General features: G+C 45.0%; 1 protein-coding gene and 1 long non-coding RNA gene across 2 annotated transcripts in view; one reads left to right on the plus strand and one right to left on the minus strand.

The window, feature by feature from the left end:
* Positions 1-218: 218 nt before the first annotated feature.
* LOC117505045 (gastrula zinc finger protein XlCGF57.1-like) overlaps positions 219-25,094 on the minus strand; it is a 58,407-nt gene continuing 33,531 nt past the window's right edge. The window contains exons 1-4 of the mRNA XM_034164576.1: positions 9,985-10,244; positions 8,699-8,820; positions 8,418-8,613; positions 219-2,584 (exon numbers count right to left, since the gene is read on the minus strand). Of these exons, the coding sequence (XP_034020467.1) occupies positions 1,236-2,584; positions 8,418-8,613; positions 8,699-8,818 (1,665 nt within the window). The 5' untranslated portion in view covers positions 8,819-8,820; positions 9,985-10,244 and the 3' untranslated portion in view covers positions 219-1,235. Of the gene's footprint in view, positions 2,585-8,417; positions 8,614-8,698; positions 8,821-9,984 lie in introns of the transcript that reaches the window.
* On the plus strand, positions 11,458-18,341 carry LOC117505054. Its single transcript, XR_004559016.1, has 3 exons — positions 11,458-11,504; positions 16,678-16,681; positions 18,271-18,341. It is a non-coding gene; the product is annotated as an uncharacterized LOC117505054 (long non-coding RNA).

Consider the following 25,094-nt stretch of genomic DNA (forward strand, 5'->3'; position numbering starts at 1 on the left):
TGTAAAGCTTTCTTCTCTTTACCAAAAAAAAAAAAATGTTAGCAGACTGAAAGTCAGCGGAACAAAATTTTGCGGAAGCTAATTGGTCCGCTGATGGTTTTCAAAGTTAGCTGAAAAGCTAATCCACTAATGAAAGAGCTAGCATTGCGAATTAGCAGTTAGTGGAACTGTGCCCACCACTATATATATATATATATATATTACTGTTTGCGCAAATCTGATAACACACAAACAGATGCATTAAAACTTGGTGTATAGTGGAGTTGCTATGCAGCTCTAAGGGCCAAATGCCGCCCCCCAACCATTTCTGTATTTCTTTTTAATAGAGTGCAATGGGCCTCAAACCCGGGGTCTATAGTTGTCGACTGTTCCCTTAATTGCTGACAACTGCACCTCATGGGCCCTTTAGTGACCAAGGATTGCCTCAAGGTATTTCTTCAGGTTCTTCTTCATAAGCCAGGCTGCCCCACAACTGGTATTGTATCTATTTCTTTCAATGACCATGTTGTTTGTAGGGTATTTTTAAGGTTTTGGTATTTTGTGATCCTCCCCTTTCAGTTCCACTGAGGCCATAGTCATTGGGTGTTTTACAGATAGTTTTGGCTGTTTTCTCTTGCTTGTTCCAGATTATAATATCAGGTTTTATTGCACCTCTGATATGTTTTCTTGCTCTGACCTCTTTGTCACAGAAGATAAGTTACTTTTCCACTGGATGAGACTGGAGCTGACTCATGCTACCAGATGCTCTTTTACTTCCCCTTCCAGTTCCTTCATACTTTTCAGTGTAGACTTTTACAGATCTTGTGTCAGGACGTATAACATCTCTCTGCCAAGAAGGTCTGGCATGCTGATATTAGATGGTCTACACTCTCAACAGCTGCATGACAGAATTTGCTTTGATTATCATGAAATCCCTGCCTTTTTTTTTTTAATAATTTGTTGAACAAAGTTCTCCATTTTTAAGCCACTTCTATTTTTTTAATTGTTTTTTCCCCCATTTCTCTTGGATTTCTTTTTAATAGAATGCAATGGGCCCCAAATCCACGGTCTACAGTGGCACCCTAAACACTGATGGCATTGTATCCAAGGGCTCTCTTCAAGATGGTGACCATTCCCTTAATTGCTGATCTTTTATACTCTCCTCAAATACTGTATTTGACCTCCTGCTCCACTTCTCATACCCTGAATAAGGAAAGCAGTGAAAGATCTTTTTTTTTTCTCCTCAATGGTCCAAATTACATTGGTGTAGTTTCCTTATGACTTTTCATGTGTGCAATAAGACTGACTTTCCACCCAAACTTTTTACCACACTCAGAACAACCAAATGGTTTCTGCCCTGTATGAATTTTCATGTGTGTGACCTGAGTTGCCTTCTGTCCAAATCTTTTACCACACACAGAACAGTCAAATGGTTTCTCTCCTGTATGAGTTCTCATGTGCCTTTTCACATCGCTCTTCTTTCCAAATCTTTTATCACACTCTGAACAGCCAAATGGTTTCTGTTGTGTATGAACTCTCATGTGTGCAATCAGATTGCTTTTCTGTCTAAATCTTTGCCCACAGTCAGAACAGTCAAAGGGTTTCTCTCCTGTATGAATTCTCATGTGTGTAATCAGAATGCTGTTCTGTCCAAATCCTTTACCACATTCGGAACAGACAAATGTTTTTGCCTCTTTATGAATTCTCATGTGTCTCCTCAAAATGCTGTTCTGTCCAAATCCTTTACCACATTCAGAACAGACACATGGTTTGGCCTCTGTATGAACTGCCATGTGTTCAATGAGATTGCGATTTTGCTTAAATTTTTTACCACATTCAGAACAGACGAATGGTTTTTCTCCTGAATGACTTCTCATATGTGAAACCAGATTGCCCTTAACACTGAATCTTTTGCCACACTCAGAACAGTCAAAGGGTTTCTCTCCTGTATGAATTCTCATGTGTGCAATCAACTTGCTCTTCCGTCCAAATCTTTTACCACATTCAGTACAACTTAGAGGTTTTTCACTTGGTTGCATTCCTGTGTGTTGCTTTGGAGAGTTCATATGACCACATACTTTTCCACATTCAAATAAATGAAACTGTTTCTTAGTAACATTGCACCCACTACAACTAACAGACAAACAGCTTTTTTCCTGACTGTCTTCACTGGTCTGTTTCCATTCACAACTGTCGTCAGTTTCAGAACTGTCTGAACTTCTGCCATTAGGAGCTGGATGTAAACAACTTTTTGGACCCGAGTTGCTGACTGGTTGTTGTCCTCCATAGTCTTCCTCAGCTTGTGCTGTCAGTGTTCTATGTGCAGTTAAGCAGCTGCCAACAGGTTTGGCATCTGTGCTGTCATCACTTTGGCTTTGATGAACCTGTGACGACTGTGGTTTTTCATCATCATTTTCAGGCTTCACAAGGACAACAGTGAAAGGGAACTTGGTAACATCAGTCTTCTCTAGTTGGTGAAGCTGCTGTCCATGCTGACTGATCCAGAGTTTCTCTTTTTCAACTCTAACATCCTCCTGGTCAACACTCAGATTCCATTGCTGCTGTTCAGGGAGAATTTCTTCTTTAATTTGTAACTGCTGCATGTCTGCAAAGAATCAAATTAATAAAAATGTTGGGACATTCAGAAAAAAAAAACCTAGATTAAAGAAAGCTGCAGAGTGGTGATTTATCTCAATTTGGGTGATTTGTCCAATCATTTGTCCAGTCAGGTACAATTTCTACCTTGACAAGACACAATTGGACAGAAATTATATTATATCACAGCTGTGTCCAGTGTGAATTCCAGTCAAATACTCAGGTTGCTACCACTTTTTGTTCATTGCTCCTACAGTTAGGTTCTTCTGTCTCAAAACCGTGTTTTCCCTTTGAGGTGAATTAGTGCCAACAATCATCGTGTCAAACTGCTTTTTTCTCAGTCTGATATATTGATGTTGCAGAAGACGAGACAATTCTGAATATGTTTGTATCATCTCCCTCTGTGTTTCTTTGGGAGATGCTTTTCTGTCATCCTGACCAAGTGTACAGAAAATGCTAGACTGTGACTCTTGTGGTCAAACATGCAACCAAAAATCAGTAAAGTGCGAGCATTTTCATGCCTGACTTCGCAGGTCTATTTCTGTGCATGTATGAATCATTACTTCATTTCCGCACTACTCCAACTCTAATTAGCTCTGAAACTGATATTTATCACTGACTGTGAATGAATCTCACTCATCTTCAACCGCTTATCCAGGATTGGGTCACGGGGGCAACAGCTCCAACAGGGGACCCTTGACTTCCCTTTCACGGGCCACATTAACCACTGCTGACTGGGGGATCCAGAGGCATTCCCAGGCCTCCACCTAATCCTGGGTCTTCCCCGGTGTCTTCTCCCAGATGGAGGTGCTTGGAACACCTACCTAGGTAGGAGCCCAGGGATCATCCTTACCAGTTGTCCGAAACACCTCAGCTGGCTCCTTTCAATGCAGAGGAGCAGCGGCTCTACTCTGAGCTCCCCACAGATGACCAAGCTTCTCACCCTATCTCTAAGGCAGACACCAGTCACCTTCCTAAGGAACATAGGAGGGTGGCTGGTATGGTAGAGCGAATCCAATATCACCCCAGCTGTGCCAATTCTCCAGACAATCTCACGCTCCATTGTCTCCTCACTTGTGAACAAGACACGAGCTACCTGAACTCCTTCACTTGGGGCAAGACTGCATTCTCTACCCGGTAGGCAATCCATTGGTTTCCTAGAACTATGGCCTCAGATGTAGAGGTGCTGATCCTCATCCCAGCTGCTTCACACTCGGCTGCGAACCGATCCAGTGAGTGCTGGAGGTCACAGGCTGATGAAGCCAACAGGACCACATCATCTGCAAAAAGCAGTGATGAGACCCTGAGCCCACTAAACTGGAAAACTGTGAATGAATCTGAATAATTAGTGTGTATATGTGTGAAACTGTGGCCTGGACTGTTCCTTGAGGCCACAAATGTTAAACATGCAGATTTTTCAGACTATAAATTACACTGGAATTTGAATTGCATTAAATAGATACTGTAGATAAGATAAAGTGCCATACTTTGGAAAATACTAACAATATTGGTAAATGGTAAATTTCACAGCAAATGTATTATTATTATTATTATTATTATAGAGCTGGTTATATTCAGAGTTTCATCTTTTACTGGCTGTAAAAACTGTGCCCTTCTGCTAAACCCATTTATATGCTGGTGTACTCCAAGGGCAGGGGATTAGTGCTTTATCAAATATATTTTAAAATCACACACATCTGACAACAAAAAATACTAATGTGTACAGGAAAGGTTTCTCTGTCAAAATATACAACTTTTGTGTAAAAATATCAAGGAGCTTGAATACCATGAGACAACGTGCTTATTTCTAATAACAGACATCACTGATAACATGGCTGTGAAATGATAATTGTGAAATCCGAGGAAAATTTGCAGAGGGTCTGGGGGGCCCGCGAGGCAGCAGGAACCAAATGAATTTTGTATCTAATGATACATTTTCAGCATCTCCTGGAAGAAAAAATCTCGAAAGAAGTGCATATTTAAATGATCCTAGATTTTCAACCTTTCATTTGAACTGTCAATGATAATGTTGAAATAACAGTATAACATGGAAGTAGGACCTGGAATGACTTCCCTCTTAATTGTAAACCAAATTATGCATCAACTCAGAACAATTAAACTACATTAAACTCATGAAGACTGAAAAGACCGTTACAGCATTTCAAAAACCACGGCTAAAGCCTGTAGAATATTTTGAAAATCATTGTAAAATATCAATAACATACCTTATAGTAAAAAAGTCACTTATATCCTCATGTAAATTCCAGTAAATCCACTCAAAGCCACAATGTCTTTTTTTTTCCCCAATGAAAGAAAGTCTACATTAATTTAAAAAAGTTACCTAATCTTGTCTGACATCCTGTTTGAACAGCGCAATATTTATTTTCCAGAGATGAAAAATTCTTACCATGTTTCTTGAGGGCACAAGATGCAGTGAGCTTTTCCCTTTTCTTTTATTTGTGTTCATGACGACAAACTTTAAATTCAACCCAGCGCCAATTCCACGGATTCTTGTCTAGAGCCCGACCGATATGGATTTTTTTAGGCCGATGCCGATAATGATATTAAAGGCACGGCGCTGCGGTGGTTTGAATCATATTTGTCTAATAGATTACAATTTGTTCATGTAAATGGGGAATCTTCTTCACAGACTAAAGTTAATTATGGAGTTCCACAAGGTTCTGTGCTAGGACCAATTTTATTCACTTTATACATGCTTCCCTTAGGCAGTATTATTAGACGGTATTGCTTAAATTTTCATTGTTACGCAGATGATACCCAGCTTTATCTATCCATGAAGCCAGAGGACACACACCAATTAGCTAAACTGCAGGATTGTCTTACAGACATAAAGACATGGATGACCTCTAATTTCCTGCTTTTAAACTCAGATAAAACTGAAGTTATTGTACTTGGCCCCATAAATCTTAGAAACATGGTGTCTAACCAGATCCTTACTGTGGATGGCATTACCCTGACCTCTAGTAATACTGTGAGAAATCTTGGAGTCATTTTTGATCAGGATATGTCATTCAAAGTGCATATTAAACAAATATGTAGGACTGCTTTTTTGCATTTACGCAATATCTCTAAAATCAGAAAGGTCTTGTCTCAGAGTGATGCTGAAAAACTAATTCATGCATTATTTCCTCTAGGCTGGACTACTGTAATTCATTATTATCAGGTTGTCCTAAAAGTTCCCTAAAAAGCCTTCAGTTAATTCAAAATGCTGCAGCTAGAGTACTGACGGGGACTAGAAGGAGAGAGCATATCTCACCCATATTGGCCTCTCTTCATTGGCTTCCTGTTAATTCTAGAATAGAATTTAAAATTCTTCTTCTTACTTATAAGGTTTTGAATAATCAGGTCCCATCTTATCTTAGGGACCTCGTAGTACCATATCACCCCAATAGAGCGCTTCGCTCTCAGACTGCAGGCTTACTTGTAGTTCCTAGGGTTTTTAAGAGTAGAATGGGAGGTAGAGCCTTCAGCTTTCAGGCTCCTCTCCTGTGGAACCAGCTCCCAATTCAGATCAGGGAGACAGACACCCTCTCTACTTTTAAGATTAGGCTTAAAACTTTCCTTTTTGCTAAAGCTTATAGTTAGGGCTGGATCAGGTGACCCTGAACCATCCCTTAGTTATGCTGCTATAGACGTAGACTGCTGGGGGGTTCCCATGATGCACTGTTTCTTTCTCTTTTTGCTCTGTATGCACCACTCTGCATTTAATCATTAGTGATCGATCTCTGCTCCCCTCCACAGCATGTCTTTTTCCTGGTTCTCTCCCTCAGCCCCAACCAGTCCCAGCACTGCCCCTCCCTGAGCCTGGTTCTGCTGGAGGTTTCTTCCTGTTAAAAGGGAGTTTTTCCTTCCCACTGTAGCCAAGTGCTTGCTCACAGGGGGTCGTTTTGACCGTTGGGGTTTTACATAATTATTGTATGGCCTTGCCTTACAATATAAAGCGCCTTGGGGCAACTGTTTGTTGTGATTTGGCGCTATATAAAAAAATTGATTGATTGATTGATTTGGATGAAAAAAATGCAGATAATCGATAATATATATATTTTTTTTTAATGAATAAAATGTTCTTTTTTGGACCCTTAACAAAAAAGGTATGAGCTAAAAGCTGAAGCTTTGTCCTCATATTGATTAACTGTATAACAGAGAAAAATTTTCAAGTTCAAAAAATGCAAAAATGCAATTGGAGCAGTTAGGGGGCTATTCAAACGGGCCAACTAATAAGATATCACTCCTGAAAATGATCTTTGGTTTATCACGTGAGGTAAATCTGGTAAAAATCTGGTAAAACCAAGATAGTGGAAAATACTCCGAAACAGCTTATTTCTGTAAAAAAATGACATATTTCGCATATATTTTGGAAAGGTTAGTGAGAAAAACACACTTCTAAATCTAAAAACACTGTTCTTCAAAACAGAAAATGCCACAAGTGATTTATGAAACATCTTACGGATGTTAGCGTGCACGCCCCGTGAATGCACATCAAGCAAGTGGGTCACGTCACATGTCATCTCAAAACCCCACACATGCACATGCTTGTCTGCATGATGGCTTTTGAAGGAAAAGACTATATTCGCCATGAAATTCGCTCCACATAAATTTGTTCTTTTCATTAAAATAAGCTGCAATTCTGCAACGTTACAAAAATAAACCTACATTAAAATGCTCGGACTTCAGTAGAAACTAAATTTTGTCAGCTGTTCAGCTTGCAAGAAAACAAACATTCTGTTTGTTTTCTGTGTTTTGTTCAAAAAAAAACATCAAGGACTAAGAGAAGTAGCATTTTATGTACATAAATTGTGATTGACAAATTAATTTAATTTAACCCAAAACTTTTTTCCAACCTCTTTCTCCTCATGTTTTGTTAGATCCCAGCTTCTTTGGGTCTGTCCTGGATCAACGAGATTCTGTTATTACAAAAAGAACAGTTTGTTTATTTCATGTGAAGTCAATCATACCAGATCTGGGGTTCTCACCGTCCCAAGGTCACGCAGGAACTTGTTCAGGAAAGAGACCCCGAACACAGTTTACAGTAAGGTTTATATACAATGTTGATGGTCCTCCCATGTGTGTGGTTACGTAATCAAATCATACGTGATCATGTATGACATACGTATTTCTAAAGGTATTTATTAACACTACATTCCTGGACATCTTCATGCCACCACCAAATAGCTGTTATATTTTGGATTGATTTGGGATGCCACTCTTTATAAACAAACTTGAAGTGGGCTCAATTGCGGCTTTGTAAAGACTCAGGAGAAATTAAATAAACTAAACTTGATTTATTTATCATGAAATACAGTCTTGGCAAGTTCTATTTTGCCGGATACAGCAAACACGCACCTAGCGATATTTAACCGGATGCCTCATGATTGGATAAGGTCTTTTTGGTAAATCTGTATCCGTCTTTCACTGCCTTCCAAGTGGAATTAAATCTGTAGTCAACCTATTTTCTTCAAAGCTTAACACTCTGGAAAAGCAGATCAACATAAAAGGAGGCCAGGCCTCATGTGGCCAGCGGGGCACCAGTTAACCACATGTTTGAGGCGGAGCACAGCAGCGGACATGACTGCAGCTCTGACAAATATCACGTGGGGCAAATCGCATTAAGAATATCACTTGGATTTAGGAGCTAGATGTCTGCTGTGAGGATTTATTGAGAAGTTTTGAAGCTGGTGACACATCAGTGAATGTGTGGACTTTCAAAGTAAAGTCATTTAAATACTTGATAACATCAGATTGCACATCACTAAAACAACAATTGCAATATCATCAACATTATTTATCCCACAACCCTCGTCAGTCCCACATTTCTCTCTTACCATCAGTATCAGGTTGTAAATTCCTGCATGGACCCAAGTTGCCGGCTGGTTCTGATCCTCCACAATCATCTCCATGAGCCTCCTTTTTCAGTGTTCTGCGTTCAATCAAGTTGCTGACAAGAAACTCCACTTCTGTGTTCTCATCTCTTCGGCTTTGAAGAAGCTGTGATGACTGTGGTTTTTCTTCATCTTCACTCTTCACAGAGAAAACAGTGAAAGGGAACTTAGTGAGATCAGTTTTCCTCCGTCAAACCATGAAGCTGCTTTCCCTGCAGACTTACCCAGACTTCCTCCTGTTCCTCTTTAATGTTTGGAAGCTCTGAGTCTTTTTGGTCCAGGCTTGGATTCCATTTCTTCTGCTCAGGGACAATGTCTTCATTACTCACTAACAGCTGCTGCATCTCTGCAAGGAAGAATTAAAATGAATACCAGAGCATAGCGCTCGTCAAGCACAAAGCTCCACCAACACTAGATTCCAATTCCACAAAATTTTGCCTGGAAAAAAATGTTCAAGGTCAAAGTCCTGTTAGATGTGGCTTTTCACAAGCTAAATTAGATGTAGTCAGATGTCATGAGTATGTATTTAGTTCATGCACTTGAATAAAAGTTTTTTTTGTGGTGGAAGACTCCTTTAAAGTTTGGAGGTGATCCGGCTCCTGGATCAAGATTTCACTTTATATAGGCTTTTAAGGATTACGTCAAAACTACTTCACAGATTCTCACCAAATTTGCACCACAGACACATATTAGGGCACGGAAGACTCCACTGAATTTTGGAGGTGATCTAGCTCCAGACCGGTGAACATCAGAAATCTCAGATTGCTCTTGTTCATCAGATGTGGTTGACAGTTGTCCACAAATGAGGGAATTCATCTCTCTTTGGATGCTGAGCATGTTGCCTCAGTCAGAGATTTGGTGCAGATTTCCTTGAAAGTATGTGATGTTTGGAACAACTTTTTGATCACTCAAATTTGAATTTAACCCAAAACTTTTTTCAACTTCTTTCTCCTCATGTTTTGTTAGATCCTGGCTTCTTTGGGTCTGTCCTGGATCAACGAAATTCTGTTATTACAAAAAGAACAGTTTGTTTATTTCATGTGAAATCAATCACACCAGATCCGGGGTTCTCACCGTCCCATGGTCACGCAAGAACTCGTTCAGGAAAGACACCCCGAACACAGTTTACAGTCAGGTTTTTATAGACATCCATTCATGATGTAGATGGTCCTCCCATGTGTGTGATTATGCAATCAAAAATGTCATATTATGTATGACATAAATATTTCTACAGGTATTTATTAAAACTAAATTCCTGGACATCTTCATGCCACCACCAAGTAGCTGTTATATTTTGGATTGAGTCCGGACGCCACTCTTTATGAACAAACCTGAAGTGGGCTCCAACTGCGGTTTTGTAAAAACTCAGTAGAAATGAAACAATAAACTTGATTTATTCATTATGAAATAGTCTGAGGCTTATTTGTTCTGACATAATAGTGCTGAGTCTAAAATAACTCCAACACAGGTCTGATGTGGCGTAGTGTAAAATAAAGTTTCGTGGACAAACCTGCTCCGTTTCAGAAAACTTCTGGTTTGAAAGCAGCATCCATCACTTTGACTTTTTTCTTTCTCCAGTGACTAGCGTCAGTTAGCCGCTGTGCTAACAACCTTCTCAGCTGTCGCAGACTTTACTCTAACTTCGTGCTTCTTCCGCTTTATTGACTGTTGTGGCTGAAACATATTACGAGTGTAGACTGATGTTTGATCGGTTCCCGAGAGAATATTCAACGTACCCAGCTAGTTAGCTGTAGCTTAAGCTAACAGGAAACAGATGTAGTCTTTCCGGGTCGATCTTATGACAAGCCAACAGAGGTCGTTCTCATTTTGGCCGAACAACGATATATTTTCTGGGTATTCTGTGTTAGTACGCGTCCGCGGCCGACGTGCTTGATGAATTCTTGCGCAAAAAGTAGTTACCAGACCTGCGATGGCAGTGCGTTTTCATGGGTAACAAAAACAGGAGCATATTTGGTACAAGAACTTGTGTATCTCGTGTGTTTTTACACCTAAATGATCGTCAGTCAATACTCACACTCATCCAGCAGCATCTTCTCAAGGCGAAAGTAGTCCGGCGAGCTATATATATATTAGCTATAACGTTGAGCAGTGTGGATCCCAAAGATCAGTAATAAGTAGAGGGGACATCAAGGTCATTGAGGCAATATTTTCGTCCGCCATTTTGGGAGAGGAATTGTAAAGTGACACACAGATGTAAGTGACTGAATACAGGTGCAAGGCAGTTTAATGCTGCGTTGATAAGACTGATTCACCGATTTAAAAACAATTCTCATTTTAACACAGCTCACTTCATACATCCAAAGATTCATTAAAAAAAAAAAAAAAAAAAAAAATATATATATATATATATATATACTTGTATATATATACACACACACACACACACACACACACACACACACACACACACACACACACACACACACACACACACACACACACACACACACACACACACACACACACACACACACACACACACACACACACACACACACAGAGTTTATCAAGGTTCTCTCCAGCTGCCTGAAAAAAAATTATGCTGCAATTGGGCCGTTACGCTGTTTCTGAAGGTGTGTAGTGGGAAAATGATCATTTTGCTACATTGATTGTGGACCCGCTGCTTCTAAATCTGAAGCAGCGGGTCCACAAAATTTTCTGGAGGCAAATGCCCCAGTCCCCTTCTTTTCCCAAAAGAACTTTTTCCATAGCTGTGGGGAAATGTTCTCCTGCAGCAGGAGAACACAGCTATGGGAACAGTTCTCTTGTAGCGTGCCGCGCAATGAGCGTTGCAAGATAGGCAGGAGAACTTTTTTCTCCTGCAGGATAACTTTTCCCATAGCCGCGTAGCGAGCGCTGGGGAGAAAAGTTCTCCCACAGTCCACACCATAGAACCTTCGTGCGCTGTCCCATGGAAAAAGCATGTTATGAGGAACGGGGGGAAAAAACTATGTGAAACAGCAGACGATTGTCTTTTCTTGACCACAGCAACAGACAAGAGTCCTGGTAGTTACAATTGATATCTTTAAATGGTTTTGACAGAGGTTGTGGGCCCACTGCTTCTAAATCGAGATATATATATATATATATATATATATATATATATATATATATATATATATATATATATATATATATATATATATAATCTCTTGTGGAATGTATTAATCGATCTGTGGCGGTTATAATGAGAGTCGATTTGAAAATCTGTCTTTTCAACCCAGCACTAACTGTGACCAACAGAAGTGACACCAGAGTAACTTAGAGCCAACTGTTGTTCATTTCCAATGAAATCATTTATTCATTTTCTATACCCGCTTACTCTCATCAATGGTTACGCGGACCCTTTCCCAGCAATCATAGTGCGAGAGACAGGGTACATACTGGACAGGATGCCAGTTTATCAAAGGGTGACATATAGACAAACTCTTGGACTGAACCCATACGAGCGCGGGGAGAACATGCAAACTCCACACAGAAAGGACCAGTTGGGACGTGATCCCAGGTCCCTCTTGCCATGAAGCAACAGTGCTAACTATTAAGCCAAGCGTGTCGCCCCCAATAAAATTTATGTAAAATTTTATCCTATTAACACATTAAAACATCAACATTTTAAATAGCAACAATTCATAGAAAGTTCCTCCTCCCAAACATGTCTGCAACTTTTTTGTTGTAAACAACAAACATGTAGATTTGTTGTGTTTACATCATGTGATGTCATTCAATGTCTCTCCCAATATGGTGCCCTGAGTTACACTTACTGGCTCCTTCAGTGAATGATGATGTCCCCTCATCATTATTTATTTCTATGGTCCCAACATCCAACCTGCTCAGCAGTTGGACTTTTCTTGCACTAACATGTCTTTTGCTCCTCTTCCGACTTATTATTGGCCTTTGTGGCTTTAAAACTTAAGAAATGTAAATATTACAAAGAATTTTCAGAGTGTTCAGCTTGTGAGCTGTACTTGCTAAAAAAAAACAAAAAAAAACAAAACATCAAAAATTGTGAAATGCCTTTCAGAAGGATGCAGCACTCTTGAAATAGCAAAGCCATTGAGTGATCACTGAACAATCAAACATTTTGGTGCAAATAGTCAACAGGGTTGCAAGAAACCTGGAGAAGAAGCAAATTAACTTCAAAAGGCTTGAGTAGAATTAAACGTGACGCTGCCAGGAATCAATTATCCTCCAGTGCCACCATATTCCAGAGCAGGAACCTACATGGAGTGTCCAGAAATACAAGGCGTTCAGTGCTCAGAGACATGGCAAAGGTAAGGAAGGTTGAAACACAACCACCACTGAACAAGAATCATGTGTTGAAATGTTAAGATTGGGACAGTAAATATCTGAAGACAGATTTTTCAAATATTTTAAGGAAACAAGAAATGAGTGACTCTTGAGGGACTAGATGGATGGGCCCGCGGCTGGATCACTAATGGACACACACCACCTCTTACCCATACTCGGAGGGGCACTGATATGTGCCGCTATTATTGAGGATGAGCTAGCTGTACCTTTTTTGGGTTGAAGATAGATATCTAGACATTTAAAGATAGAAAGCTTTAAAACCCCCTGGTTGTTGGAAGATACTTTCTTCAAGCAGCAGTACAGGAATAATTACACATAATTCAATGTGGCCTTGATTTTTATGCAGGACAGTGCTCTATCACAAGCATCGAAGTACTCCACCACTTGGCAAGCTAGCAAAGATCTCACAGATGACAGAATAATGACATAACCCCCTTCCTCACTTGACTTAAACCCTATTGAGAACTCATGGGCCCTTCAAATGAATGAGTGGGTTATTTATGACTCCAGCCAAATATTGATATGGGCCAATATGTTATTTTTAATCAGACAGACATGTTCTTCCATGAATTTGTCAAAATTTTACATGAATTGTCCCCTTGGTGTGGCAGGGATAACTGAAAGTTTAGCAAATTTGGCCTGTGAGACTTCATTCCAAAAAGGGCTTTCCGCCACAACTGCTCTAGAAAAACCACCACGGTTCTGCTCAGTTTAAAGGACAAACTGTTATGTGTCGGACGCGGGCGGAGAACCGACCAGCGTTTGAAGTAGGACCCAGTATAAAATAAGCAGAGCACGGTACAAAGGATAACAGAATTTAATAACATAACAGTGAGTGCTAAATAATAACAAATGAGTGCACGGTCTGGCGAGGTGGAATAACGGTGCGCTCCCAGCAGCACAAACGGTCCGGAGCCAGAACAGTTCGGACCCAAGGACCCCGCCGACACCCCCCAGGTGGCCGCGACAAACCGAGTCTGTGAATGAAGAAATCATCATGTGAGTCCACACTCCACACACAGAGAGACCACTCAAAGGTGTACATAAACAGCAAACACTTCCTGGCTTAATCACCAATCAGCTTCCCACCCTGCAGGCATGGAACACCCAGTTCAATTCTCCACTGCAGTGGAAGATGATTAAACGACTAACATAACAGCTCAATATAATAAGGTGTGAGGGACACCACATTTACTGACTGTACTCATGTTAGTCACAAAACCTAAAGTACCTCAGGAAGTGTGCTGACGAGCGTGAGACCTCACCCCCTCCTCTTTCACAGACCATGGCATCAAACCTGGTACAGTCTCTGCATCCATGATGATGAGATGGCTCTCTAGACGACGATCTCACCCGTCTGGTCACAAGGTCGAGTCTCTGGCAAATACACACTGTGTACTCCAGACTTAAATGCAACCATGCCCCAATCCATAAAGATGCACCACAGCTGTGAGTCCTGACGAGCTGCACATGACAAGCTTCAGGTGATCAGGGTGAGGTCCTGATAACTCAGCCACACAGCCACTCAGTCTTGAACGCATGCTACCTGGAAGGAAAAACAAAAGACAGAAAACAGAAGACAAACAAAAGCCAGCCAGGCACGCCAGGCACCCCAGCCACAACACAAACATCTGCTAACACAGTTAATTACCAAATGTTACTTTGATATGTAGCCTTAACAACTGATAATTGGTTTTGTAACTATTCTTCCCAAAGCGTTGAAGCGCTTTAAGGCACAAGCATTGCTTCAAATAATGTGAGGTCATTCTTGTGACAGACAAAATAACATAAAACTAGCAAGAACACCAGTGTACAATAATTTTTAAGGGCTTTATGGCTGGAGTAAGGGAAAATGGCAGCCGTGAAATTTCTACGCTGGAGCACAATGTCACTCTCTCATACACAAAATCACAACAAATTTTATTATTATTTTAGATGATGGCTGTAACAGCTGGCAGCTTTATTCCACGAGCCACAGCCATTATGGAGCACACTGAACTAATAAACAAACAATTCAATTGGATAGCTTTTTTTTGTGAAAGAAATGGTTACAATTTCAAACTTCATTTTTCAAACCTTGAAAACACAACATTAAAGTTCAAGCATTTTCAAGGATTTCAAGCACACATAAACCCTGTACAGAGTACCACACTGCTTATATTTACTGTGGATTTACAGAGGTAAGACTCTAACAGTTTATGTTTGTTGTCTTTTTTTTTTTTCATTTGCCTTGAATTTCCTTCTACTAGAGTGCAGTGGGCCCCAGACACGGGGTCTAAAGCTGCACCCTTAACATTACTGACTTTGTATCTGAGGGCTCTCTTCAACATGGTGACCTTTCCTCTCCTCAAATACTGCCTTTAATCTCCTGCCCCACTTCTCATGTTTGAGTAGGGGAAGCAGTGAGAGATCTTTTTCTTCTCCCCAATGGACCAATTTACAATGATGCAGTTTCACTGGATTCTTTTAGCCCTTTGATGGTGTTGTTGCTGGGGTCCAGGATCAGAACTATCTGGTGGATGACACCGCTGATCTGATGGATGAGCCAGCTGAGTGCTGCTACAGAAGAGATGTCTCCCCACAGCACTGGGAGAAGTTGCACCATTTTCTTCATACGCCCTGGTGCCTAGGCACTTTGTGGAGGTTTTAGCTGGGGTTTGTTTCTTTTGAAACATCCTCATACCAAGATCTCTCCTGGCAAACCCCTTCACAGTGGGACCGAGGACACTCGAGGCTCGTGTCCAGTAGGAACTCCAACCATGAATTCTCATGTGCATGTTCAGATCACCCTTTTGTCCAAATCTCTTACCACACTCAGAACAGTTTAACAGTTTCTGCACTGTGTGAATTCCTATGTGTGCAATCAGAGTTCTCATGTGTCTGACTGAGTGCCCCTTTGTCCAGATCTTTTGCCACACTCAGAACACCTGAACACCTCTCCTGTATGAATTCGCATATGTACGCTCAGACTTTCCTTGTATCCAAATGCTTTAAAACACTCAGAACACCTGAATGGTTTCTCTTCTGTATAAATTCTCATTTGTATGTTCCGAGTATTCCTTTGTCTCCACTTTTTACCCCAGATAGGATAACTAAATCGTTTCTTACTTGCTTGCCTTCCCTTGGATTGCTCTGAATAGTTCATGTGACTACATACTTTTCCATATTCAGAGTAATTATGTTTATCCTTAGTAATGTTGCAAGTGCTGGGACTAACGGAGACATTCTTGTTTTCCAAACAGTTAAAATCTGAACTGAATTCTCTGGTCTCATCTCAATCACTACTGTTGTCATTGTCAGTTTCAGAAATGTCTGAACTCATGCTATTGTTATCTGGTTGGAAATGACTATGTGGACCGGAGTTGCTGGCTGGTTGTAGTCTTCCATAGTCCTCTACGTCTGCTTGTGCTTTCAGCATTCTGTGTACACTTGAGCAGCTGGCTACAGGCTCGGCCTCTCTGCTGTCATCATTTTGACTTTTATGAATCTGTGATGTCCATGATTTTTCATCATCATTTTCACTCTTCACAAGGACAACAGTGAAAGGGGCCTCAGTGATATCAGCCTCCTCCAGCTGGTGAAGCTGCTGCCCCTGCTGAATGACCCAGAGTTTTTCTTGTTCCTCTTTAATGTCTTCCCGGTCAACACTCAGATTCCATTTCTGCTGTTCAGGGAGAATGTCTTCAATCAGCAACAACTCCTGCATGTCTGCAACAAAGCAGTGAAATGGATAAGATTTAGAACATCATTCATTAAAACATAGATAAAGCTGCACAGTAGTGAGTGTGACCTGACTAAATTAACATTGCACTGACGGAACTGAGTTTGTTTTACATTTCATAAATCAATACACCATCACAATATTTAGCACCAGGCAAGTGATTTAGCACCAGGTTCTGCACAAAAATGAGGCGTGAGGAAGGAGAGGAGCAGCCACATATCCAGCACTCCAGTCACAAACAGATCTGACTGAACAATCCCCCTTAAAAATTGGTCCGCCCTACCTCACCCGTGCATGCGCCATTTTGGAGCTCAACAGCTCGTCTGAGACAGTCTTTACACCCAAAGCGATCAAATGGATTAATGGGATTATGACGAGGTAAAACCTCTTAAATCATTCTAAAGTCAGTTTTAAGCAGAAACATTGTCATATTCAATGACACTTTGAAATGACAGCTAGTAGCTCGTGTAGCTGCGGCGCTCTGATCACTTCCTCTGTATTTTATGATGAAATAATGCTGAATTTATGTGGAAATTATTGTTGTAGGCAGCACGGTGGCTTAGTGGTTAGCACTGTTGCCTCACAGTGAGAAGGTCGTGGGTTAAATTCCCGTTGTTGTGAAAGTGTAGTGACACGGACCCACAACAGGGGGCGTAAATGAACGGACAATGAAAGAGTCAAATATGAACACTTTACTGTTGTGAAAAGCACAACAAAACACAGCAGATTACAGAATATGTACAATAGTCAATTAGCAAAGGTGACGTGTGGGCAGGCTCGAGGATAGAGGACGTCTGTCCTGAGAAGAACCGGAACCACACGATTTCCTCTGCCACCGAACCTGGAGAATACTGGAGCCGCCAAATCCCGAACACCCCAGGTGGCCACTGTCTCCGCGTGTCGGATCTGGTACTGCTGGCGAGGAGCAGAGACAATCAGATGTGGGTGTGTGAACATCCAGTAACAACAACGGTGGGAATTCCACCTCCACCTCTAACACATACTCGTGCAGTGTCTGAGTAACCACTTATCTGGATATGCAGGCTGAGAAGGTTACCTCCTAAGGTAGACGATATCTCGGCAACGAGGTGGAGATGACGTCCGGTCTTTATGGAGTGGGATGATGAAGTGTAGATGGGTGACAGCTGTCAAGAGATAATGAGTGACAGCTGTCACCCCCGGCTGTGTCCGTGGCGGCAGCGCCCTCTCGTGCCTGAAGCCCGCACTTAGGCAGGGCGCCCTCTGGTGGTGGGCCAGCAGTACCTCCTCTTCTGGCGGCTTACACAACACCCGTGGCCTTTCTGTGTGGAGTTTGCATGTTCTCCCCGTGTTTGCGTGGGTTTCCTCCCACATCCAAAGACATGCGGGTTAGGTGGATTGGAATCTCTAAATTGTCCGTAGGTGTGTGTGTGGGTGTGTCTGTGTTTGTTTGTCTGTTTGTGGCCCTGCGACAGACTGCCGTCCTGTCCTGGGTGTACCCCGCCTCACGCTCTATGACTGCTGGGATAGGCTCCAGCCCTCCACGACCCTTAATTGGACTAGGCGGTAGAAGATGAATGAATGAATGAATGATTGTTGTACAAAAGCTTCAGATATGTGTCGCTGAGACAGATGATGACTGGAGCACAGTTTGAAGCAGAAGCGGGGTGATAATCGGTGAACCGCAGCTGATGACGCATGTGCAGTGAAGGCAGGGCGGACCGATTTTGAGGGGGGGACCGCTCGGTCTGTGACACCGGCTCACAGCTTTAACCAGCAGAAAGGTGAGTTACGATTGACATCTTTGAATGGCTTTGATGGAGGTTGATGAATAAATTGTGGACCTGCTTCTTATGGTTAGAGATCCGACAAGTCTGAATACAAGCTTACGATAATCTGAGTTATACTAGTATATATATATTACTATATATTATATATTTATATATTATATTATATATTTATATATTATATTATAATATTATATATTATAATATAGTATATATATTATACTGGTATAATCTGAGTTATACTGGTGAAAATTGCGCTACGCTCTGTTTGTTTTACAAGTGAGAGCATCTTACCGATTAAATGTGAATGGAGTTATTAAAAACAGCGACAGTGTTACTTTTTGCTCAGCAGAAAAATGTTTGTTTCAGGTTTGCACTGCTTCTCTTGCATGCAGTACAAAAGTATGTACACGCACTGTAAGATTGTACTGTACAGCATGCATGCATGTACGTGTACACAAGCAACTGTCAATAAACGCCACACTCCTTGAAAATTTACACCCCCGGGGCATTAATTAGAGTAAGTAAAGTACAGTCCACACACAGATACACACAACCCCAGTTTGGATGTTACCCAGGTTAATAAGTTCTGTGGCACTTGCTGACATACTAATTGGACATACTAATAAGAAATGTGTATGGGCTTGTTTCCTGTGCCTCCATGGTGGGGTTCAGCGTGTGGGGAGTATGTCGGGGTTCCGGCTTGGCTGTTCTCCTGGCGGTTTGTTGGGCTGCTCCAGTGGCCCTGGTGTGTGCCCTTCCTGCCCCCTGGGTCCTTCTACTGTCCTGGTTCTCCTTGTTTTTCCTGGGGCTCTGCACCCTGGACCCCTTTCCATCGAGTTGCATGCAGTCAATCGTGTGGCTCCTGGCATGCCAGAGTGGTCCCTGTCATATGGTAAAGTTCTGTACTTTTGTCTTGGCCCAACATACCAGCCACAGTAGTGATCAGATATTTTGGTTTGACCCTAATTTGACCACATTACATATTTAAACATTCACCGATGAAAAAAAAGAAAGTTATTTTAGGTTGGACAATGTAAATTATGAGTCAATCCCACATTTCACACTTACCATCAACATGGTTTTAAGTGTCTGTGTGGACCTGAGTTGTTGGCTGGTTCTGATCCTCCATAGTCGTCTCTATGAGCTTCTGTTTTCACTGTTCTGTGTTCGGCTGAGTTGGTGGAAAGAAGCTTCACTTCTGTGTTCTCATCTCTTTGGCTTTGATGAAGCTGTGATGACTGTGGTTTTTCTTCATCTTCACTCTTCAGGAGAAAAAAGTGAAAGAGAACTAAGGCTTTGTTCAGCCTGTCACTCCAATCCAGTTTTACTGCAAATTTAGATTCAAATCTGATGTCACTGATTGACTGTCCACATTATGTATAGCAAGTGATCACATACGATCTGTGTGTCTGTCTGACAATCCACATTTAACTGTGTTCCACATCAGTTGCTTTTCTAATGCAGTCACACATACGTAGAGACCTGTTGGGAAAGTGTAGGAACACGGACCCACAACAGGGGGCGCAAATGAACGGACAATGGAGTAAGTCAAAATAACAACGCTTTACTGTTGTGAATGTGCACAACGAATACAACCAATTACAGAATTGGACAAAAGTCAATACACAAAGGTGTCGTGTGGGCAGGCTCGAAGATAGGAGACGCCTCTCCAAGGTAAGACCGGAACCACACGGCTTCCTCCGCCACAGGTCCCCGGGTATACTGGAGCCGCCAAGTCCCGAACTCCCAGGTGGCCACTGCCTCCGCGTGTCGGACCTGGTACTGCTGGCGAGGGAAAAAGAACAGTTAGATGGGGGCGCGTTTGCACCCAGAACTCCGAACGGCAGGAAAGGTACCTCCACCTCTCGTTGGAACAGTAACCAATAACTAGCTCAGTCAATACTGTGTACTCAGTAGGCTTTGATACGTCACCTCTCTGGTAGAAACGATATCTCGGCAATGAGGTGGAGATGCCGTCCTGCTGATATACCCGACTGATGATTGCTGTCAGCTGTCTCAGGTGATGGGTGACAGCTGTCACCTTGGCTGCTCCTGTGAGGCGGCGGCGCCCTCTGGTGGTGGCGGGCCAGCAGTACCTCCTCTTCAGCGGCCCACACAACAGGACCCCCCCCTCAACGGGCGCCTCCTGGCGCCCGACCGGGCTTGTCCGGGTGGCGACGGTAGAAATCGGCCAGGAGGGCCGGGTCCAGGATGAAGCTCCTCTTCACCCAGGAGCGTTCTTCAGGGCCGTACCCCTCCCAGTCCACCAGATATTGAAAGCCCCGGCCCATCCGTCGGACGTCCAACAACCGGCGCACTGTCCAAGCCGGCTCGCCATCGATGATCCGGGCAGGAGGTGGCGCCGGACCGGGTGTACAGAGGGGCGAGGTGTGATGGGGCTTGATCCTTGACACATGGAACACTGGATGGATCCGCAGTGAGGCTGGAAGCTGAAGCCTCACTGCGGCGGGATTGATGACCTTGAGAATTTTAAACGGACCGATGTACCTGTCTTGGAGTTTTGGGGAGGCCACTTGCAGTGGAATGTCCTTGGTGGACAACCACACTTCCTGCCCGGGGCGATACGTAGGGGCCGGGGACCGCCGCCGGTCTGCATGGGTCTTCGCCCTCATCCGGGCCTTCAGCAAAGCAGAACGGGCGGCACGCCACACCCGACGGCACTTCCGCAGGTGGGCCTGGACCGAGGGCACACCGACCTCTCCCTCAACCACCGGGAACAACGGGGGCTGATACCCCAAACACACCTCAAAGGGGGAGAGGCCGGTGGCTGATGACACTTGACTGTTGTGGGCGTACTCGATCCAGGCCAGATGAGTACTCCAGGCCGCCGGGTGCGCGGCTGTAACACAACGCAGTGTTTGCTCCATTTCTTGATTGGCCCGCTCTGCTTGCCCGTTGGTCTGGGGGTGATACCCGGACGAGAGACTGACCGTGGCCCCCAGTTCCCGGCAAAAGCTCCTCCAGACATGCGAGGAGAACTGGGGACCGCGATCGGAGACGATGTCTGATGGTATCCCATGCAGGCGGACGACGTGGTGGACCAGGAGGTCCGCTGTCTCCTGGGCCGTTGGGAGCTTCGGGAGGGCCACGAAGTGGGCCGCCTTGGAGAATCGGTCCACTATCGTGAGGATCACGGTGTTTCCCTGGGACGGCGGGAGGCCCGTGACAAAATCCAGGCCGATGTGGGACCAGGGGCGATGAGGCACGGGCAGCGGCTGTAGCAGTCCCGGAGCCTTGCGATGGTCGGCCTTGCCCCTGGCACAGGTGGTGCAGGCCTGGATATAATCCCGGACGTCGGCCTCCAGGGACGCCCACCAGAAGCGCTGCCGGACAACTGCCACGGTTCTTCGCACCCCTGGGTGACAGGAGAGCTTGGAGCCGTGACAGAAGTCCAGGACTGCAGCCCTAGCCTCTGGTGGGACGTAAAGTCTGTTCTTGGGCCCAGCCCCGGGGTCCGGGCTTCGTGCCAGGGCCTCCCGGACGGTTCTCTCTACGTCCCAGGTGAGGGTGGCCACGATAGTGGACTCCGGGATGATGGGTTCAGGTGGATCCGACAACTCCGCCTTGACCTCGTCTTCGTGTACCCGGGACAAGGCATCCGACTTCTGGTTCTTGGTCCCGGGCCGGTAGGTGATGCGGAAGTCAAAACAGCCGAAGAACAGTGACCAGCGGGCTTGCCTGGGATTCAGCCGCTTGGCGGTCCTGATATATTCCAGGTTCCGGTGGTCAGTGAAAACCGTGAATGGCACGGACTTTCCCTCCAACAGGTGTCTCCACTCTTCAAGAGCCTCTTTCACCGCAAGGAGTTCTCGGTTGCCGACGTCATAGTTCCGTTCAGCCGGGGTCAACCTGCGGGAAAAATAGGCACACGGATGAAGAACCTTATCGGTCTTCCCACTCTGGGACAGCACAGCTCCTATCCCTGAGTCCGAGGCGTCCACTTCAACCACTAACTGGCGACTAGGATCGGGCTGCACCAGAACGGGTGCAGACGAGAAGCGCCGTTTCAACTCCTTGAACGCGGCATCGCAACGATCCGACCAGGTGAAGGGGACTTTTGGTGAGGTCAGGGCTGTCAGGGGGCTAACAACCTGGCTGTAGCCCTTAATGAACCTCCTGTAGAAATTTGCAAAGCCGAGGAACTGTTGCAGCTTCCTACGGCTTGTGGGTTGGGGCCAGTCTCTCACCGCTGCAACCTTGGCCGGATCAGGAGCGACGGAGTTGGGGGAGATGATGAACCCCAGGAAGGACAAAGAGGTGCGGTGAAACTCACACTTCTCGCCCTTAACAAACAGCCGGTTCTCCAATAACCGCTGCAGGACCTGACGTACATGTCGGACATGAGTCTCAGGATCCGGAGAAAAGATGAGTATGTCGTCTAGATATACGAAGACGAATCGGTGCAGGAAGTCCCGCAAGACATCATTAACCAATGCTTGGAACGTCGCGGGAGCATTTGTAAGACCGAACGGCATGACCAGGTACTCAAAATGACCCAACGGGGTGTTAAATGCCGTCTTCCACTCGTCTCCCTTCCGGATCCGAACCAGGTGATACGCATTCCTAAGATCAAGCTTGGTGAATATCTTGGCTCCATGCAGGGGCGTGAACACCGAATCCAACAAGGGTAAGGGGTATCAGTTACGAACCGTGATTTCGTTCAGCCCCCTGTAATCAATGCATGGACGTAATCCGCCATCCTTTCTCCCCACAAAAAAGAAACCCGCACCCATCGGGGAGGTGGAATTCCGGATCAACCCGGCAGCCAAAGAGTCCCGGATGTAGGTCTCCATTGATTCGCGTTCAGGTCGTGAGAGGTTGTACAGCCTGCTGGACGGGAACTCAACGCCTGGAACCAAATCAATGGCACAATCATACGGGCGGTGCGGGGGAAGGGTGAGTGCCAGATCCTTGCTGAACACCTCCGCAAGGTCATGGTACTGCACCGGCACCGTCCCTAGATTGGGCGGGGCTCTGACCCCCTCCCTGGCCTGGGAACCGGGAGGAACCGAGGAACCTAAACATACCCGATGGCAGGTCTCACTCCACTGGACCACTACCCCGGACGGCCAATCGATCCGGGGATTGTGTTTCAACATCCAGGGAAAACCTAAAATCACACGGGAGGTGGCCGGAGTTACAAAAAACTCGATCTCCTCCCGGTGATTCCCCGACACCACCAGAGTTACTGGTGGTGTCTTGTGAGTGATTGGAGGGAGTAGGGAGCCATCTAGTGCCCGAACCTGCACAGGCGAGGTAAGTGCCACCAGAGGGAACCCTATCTCCCTGGCCCATTTGCTATCAAGCAAATTCCCTTCTGAGCCCGTGTCCACCAGTGCTGGGGCCTTCAGGGTTAAATCCTCATAAAGGATTGTAACTGGGAGTCGTGTGGCGATGTGGGTGTGTCCCACGTGCACGTCTCGCCCCCCCCCCTAGCCCAGTGTCTAGGGGCGGGCGTTGGTGTTTAACCGCTTGGGGCAGTCTCGTACCTGATGCTCAATCGAGCCACAAACAAAACACGCTCCGCGGGCCAGCCTCCTCTGTGTGGCCGGTGCCCTAAATGTTGCCCTACTCGTGTCCATAGCTTCGTCAGCAGGGGGAGCTGTGATCGCACGGAGCGCAGGGGCCGTGGAGCGTGGGGAGGGCGGAACGCGGTTGGAACCGGAAGGGAGAGGGACGACGTGTGCCTGGCCACGCCCTTCGTCTCGTTCCCGACGGCGCTCATTTAACCGATTGTCTAATCGTATGACAAGATCGATAAGCCCATCCAAATCCTGCGGTTCGTCCTTAGCCACCAGGTGCTCCTTGAGGACCAATGACAGTCCGTTTACGAAGGCGGCGCGGAGGGCAGTGTTATTCCAGCCGGACCTCGCAGCCGCGATGCGGAAGTCGACTGCATAGGCAGCTGCGCTCCGGCGCCCCTGTCTCATTGACAGCAGCACGGCTGAAGCGGTCTCTCCTCTATTAGGGTGATCGAACACTGTTCTGAGCTCCCTTACAAACCCATCATATGTCAGAAGGAGCCGTGAACTTTGCTCCCAGAGCGCTGTAGCCCAAGCGCGTGCCTCACCACGAAGCAGATTTATCACATAAGCTACTTTGCTAGCGTCGGTCGCGTACATGACGGGACGCTGTGCGAAGACGAGCGAACACTGCATAAGGAAATCCGCGCACGTCTCCACACAGCCTCCGTACGGCTCCAGGGGGCTTATGTATGCTTCAGGGGATGGTGGGGGGGGGTCGTTGGACAACCAGTGGAACGTCGCTGTCACGCACAGGGTCTACGGGAGGGAGAGCCGCAGCGGCGCCCGGAGGGCGCGCTTCCACCTGCGCGGCGAGAGCCTCCACCCTGCGGTTCAGGAGGGCGTTCTGCTCGGCCATCAAGTCCAACCGAGTCGTGAAAGCGGTGAGGATCCGCTGCAACTCACCGATTACCCCTCCTGCGGACGCCTGTGCGCCTTGTTCTTCCATTGGCCGTTCAACAGCCGGTTGACGCCCCTCGGGATCCATGACGCTGGCCGAGATATCCTGTTGGGAAAGTGTAGGAACATGGAGCCACAACAGGGGGCGCAAATGAACGGACAATGGAGTAAGTCAAAATAACAACGCTTTACTGTTGTGAATGTGCACAACGAATACAACCAATTACAGAATTGGACAAAAGTCAATACACAAAGGTGTCGTGTGGGCAGGCTCGAAGATAGGAGACGCCTCTCCAAGGTAAGACCGGAACCACACGGCTTCCTCCGCCACAGGTCCCCGGGTATACTGGAGCCGCCA

The sequence above is a fragment of the Thalassophryne amazonica genome, chromosome 23, assembly GCF_902500255.1.
Source record: "Thalassophryne amazonica chromosome 23, fThaAma1.1, whole genome shotgun sequence".
Lineage (NCBI taxonomy): Eukaryota > Metazoa > Chordata > Actinopteri > Batrachoidiformes > Batrachoididae > Thalassophryne > Thalassophryne amazonica.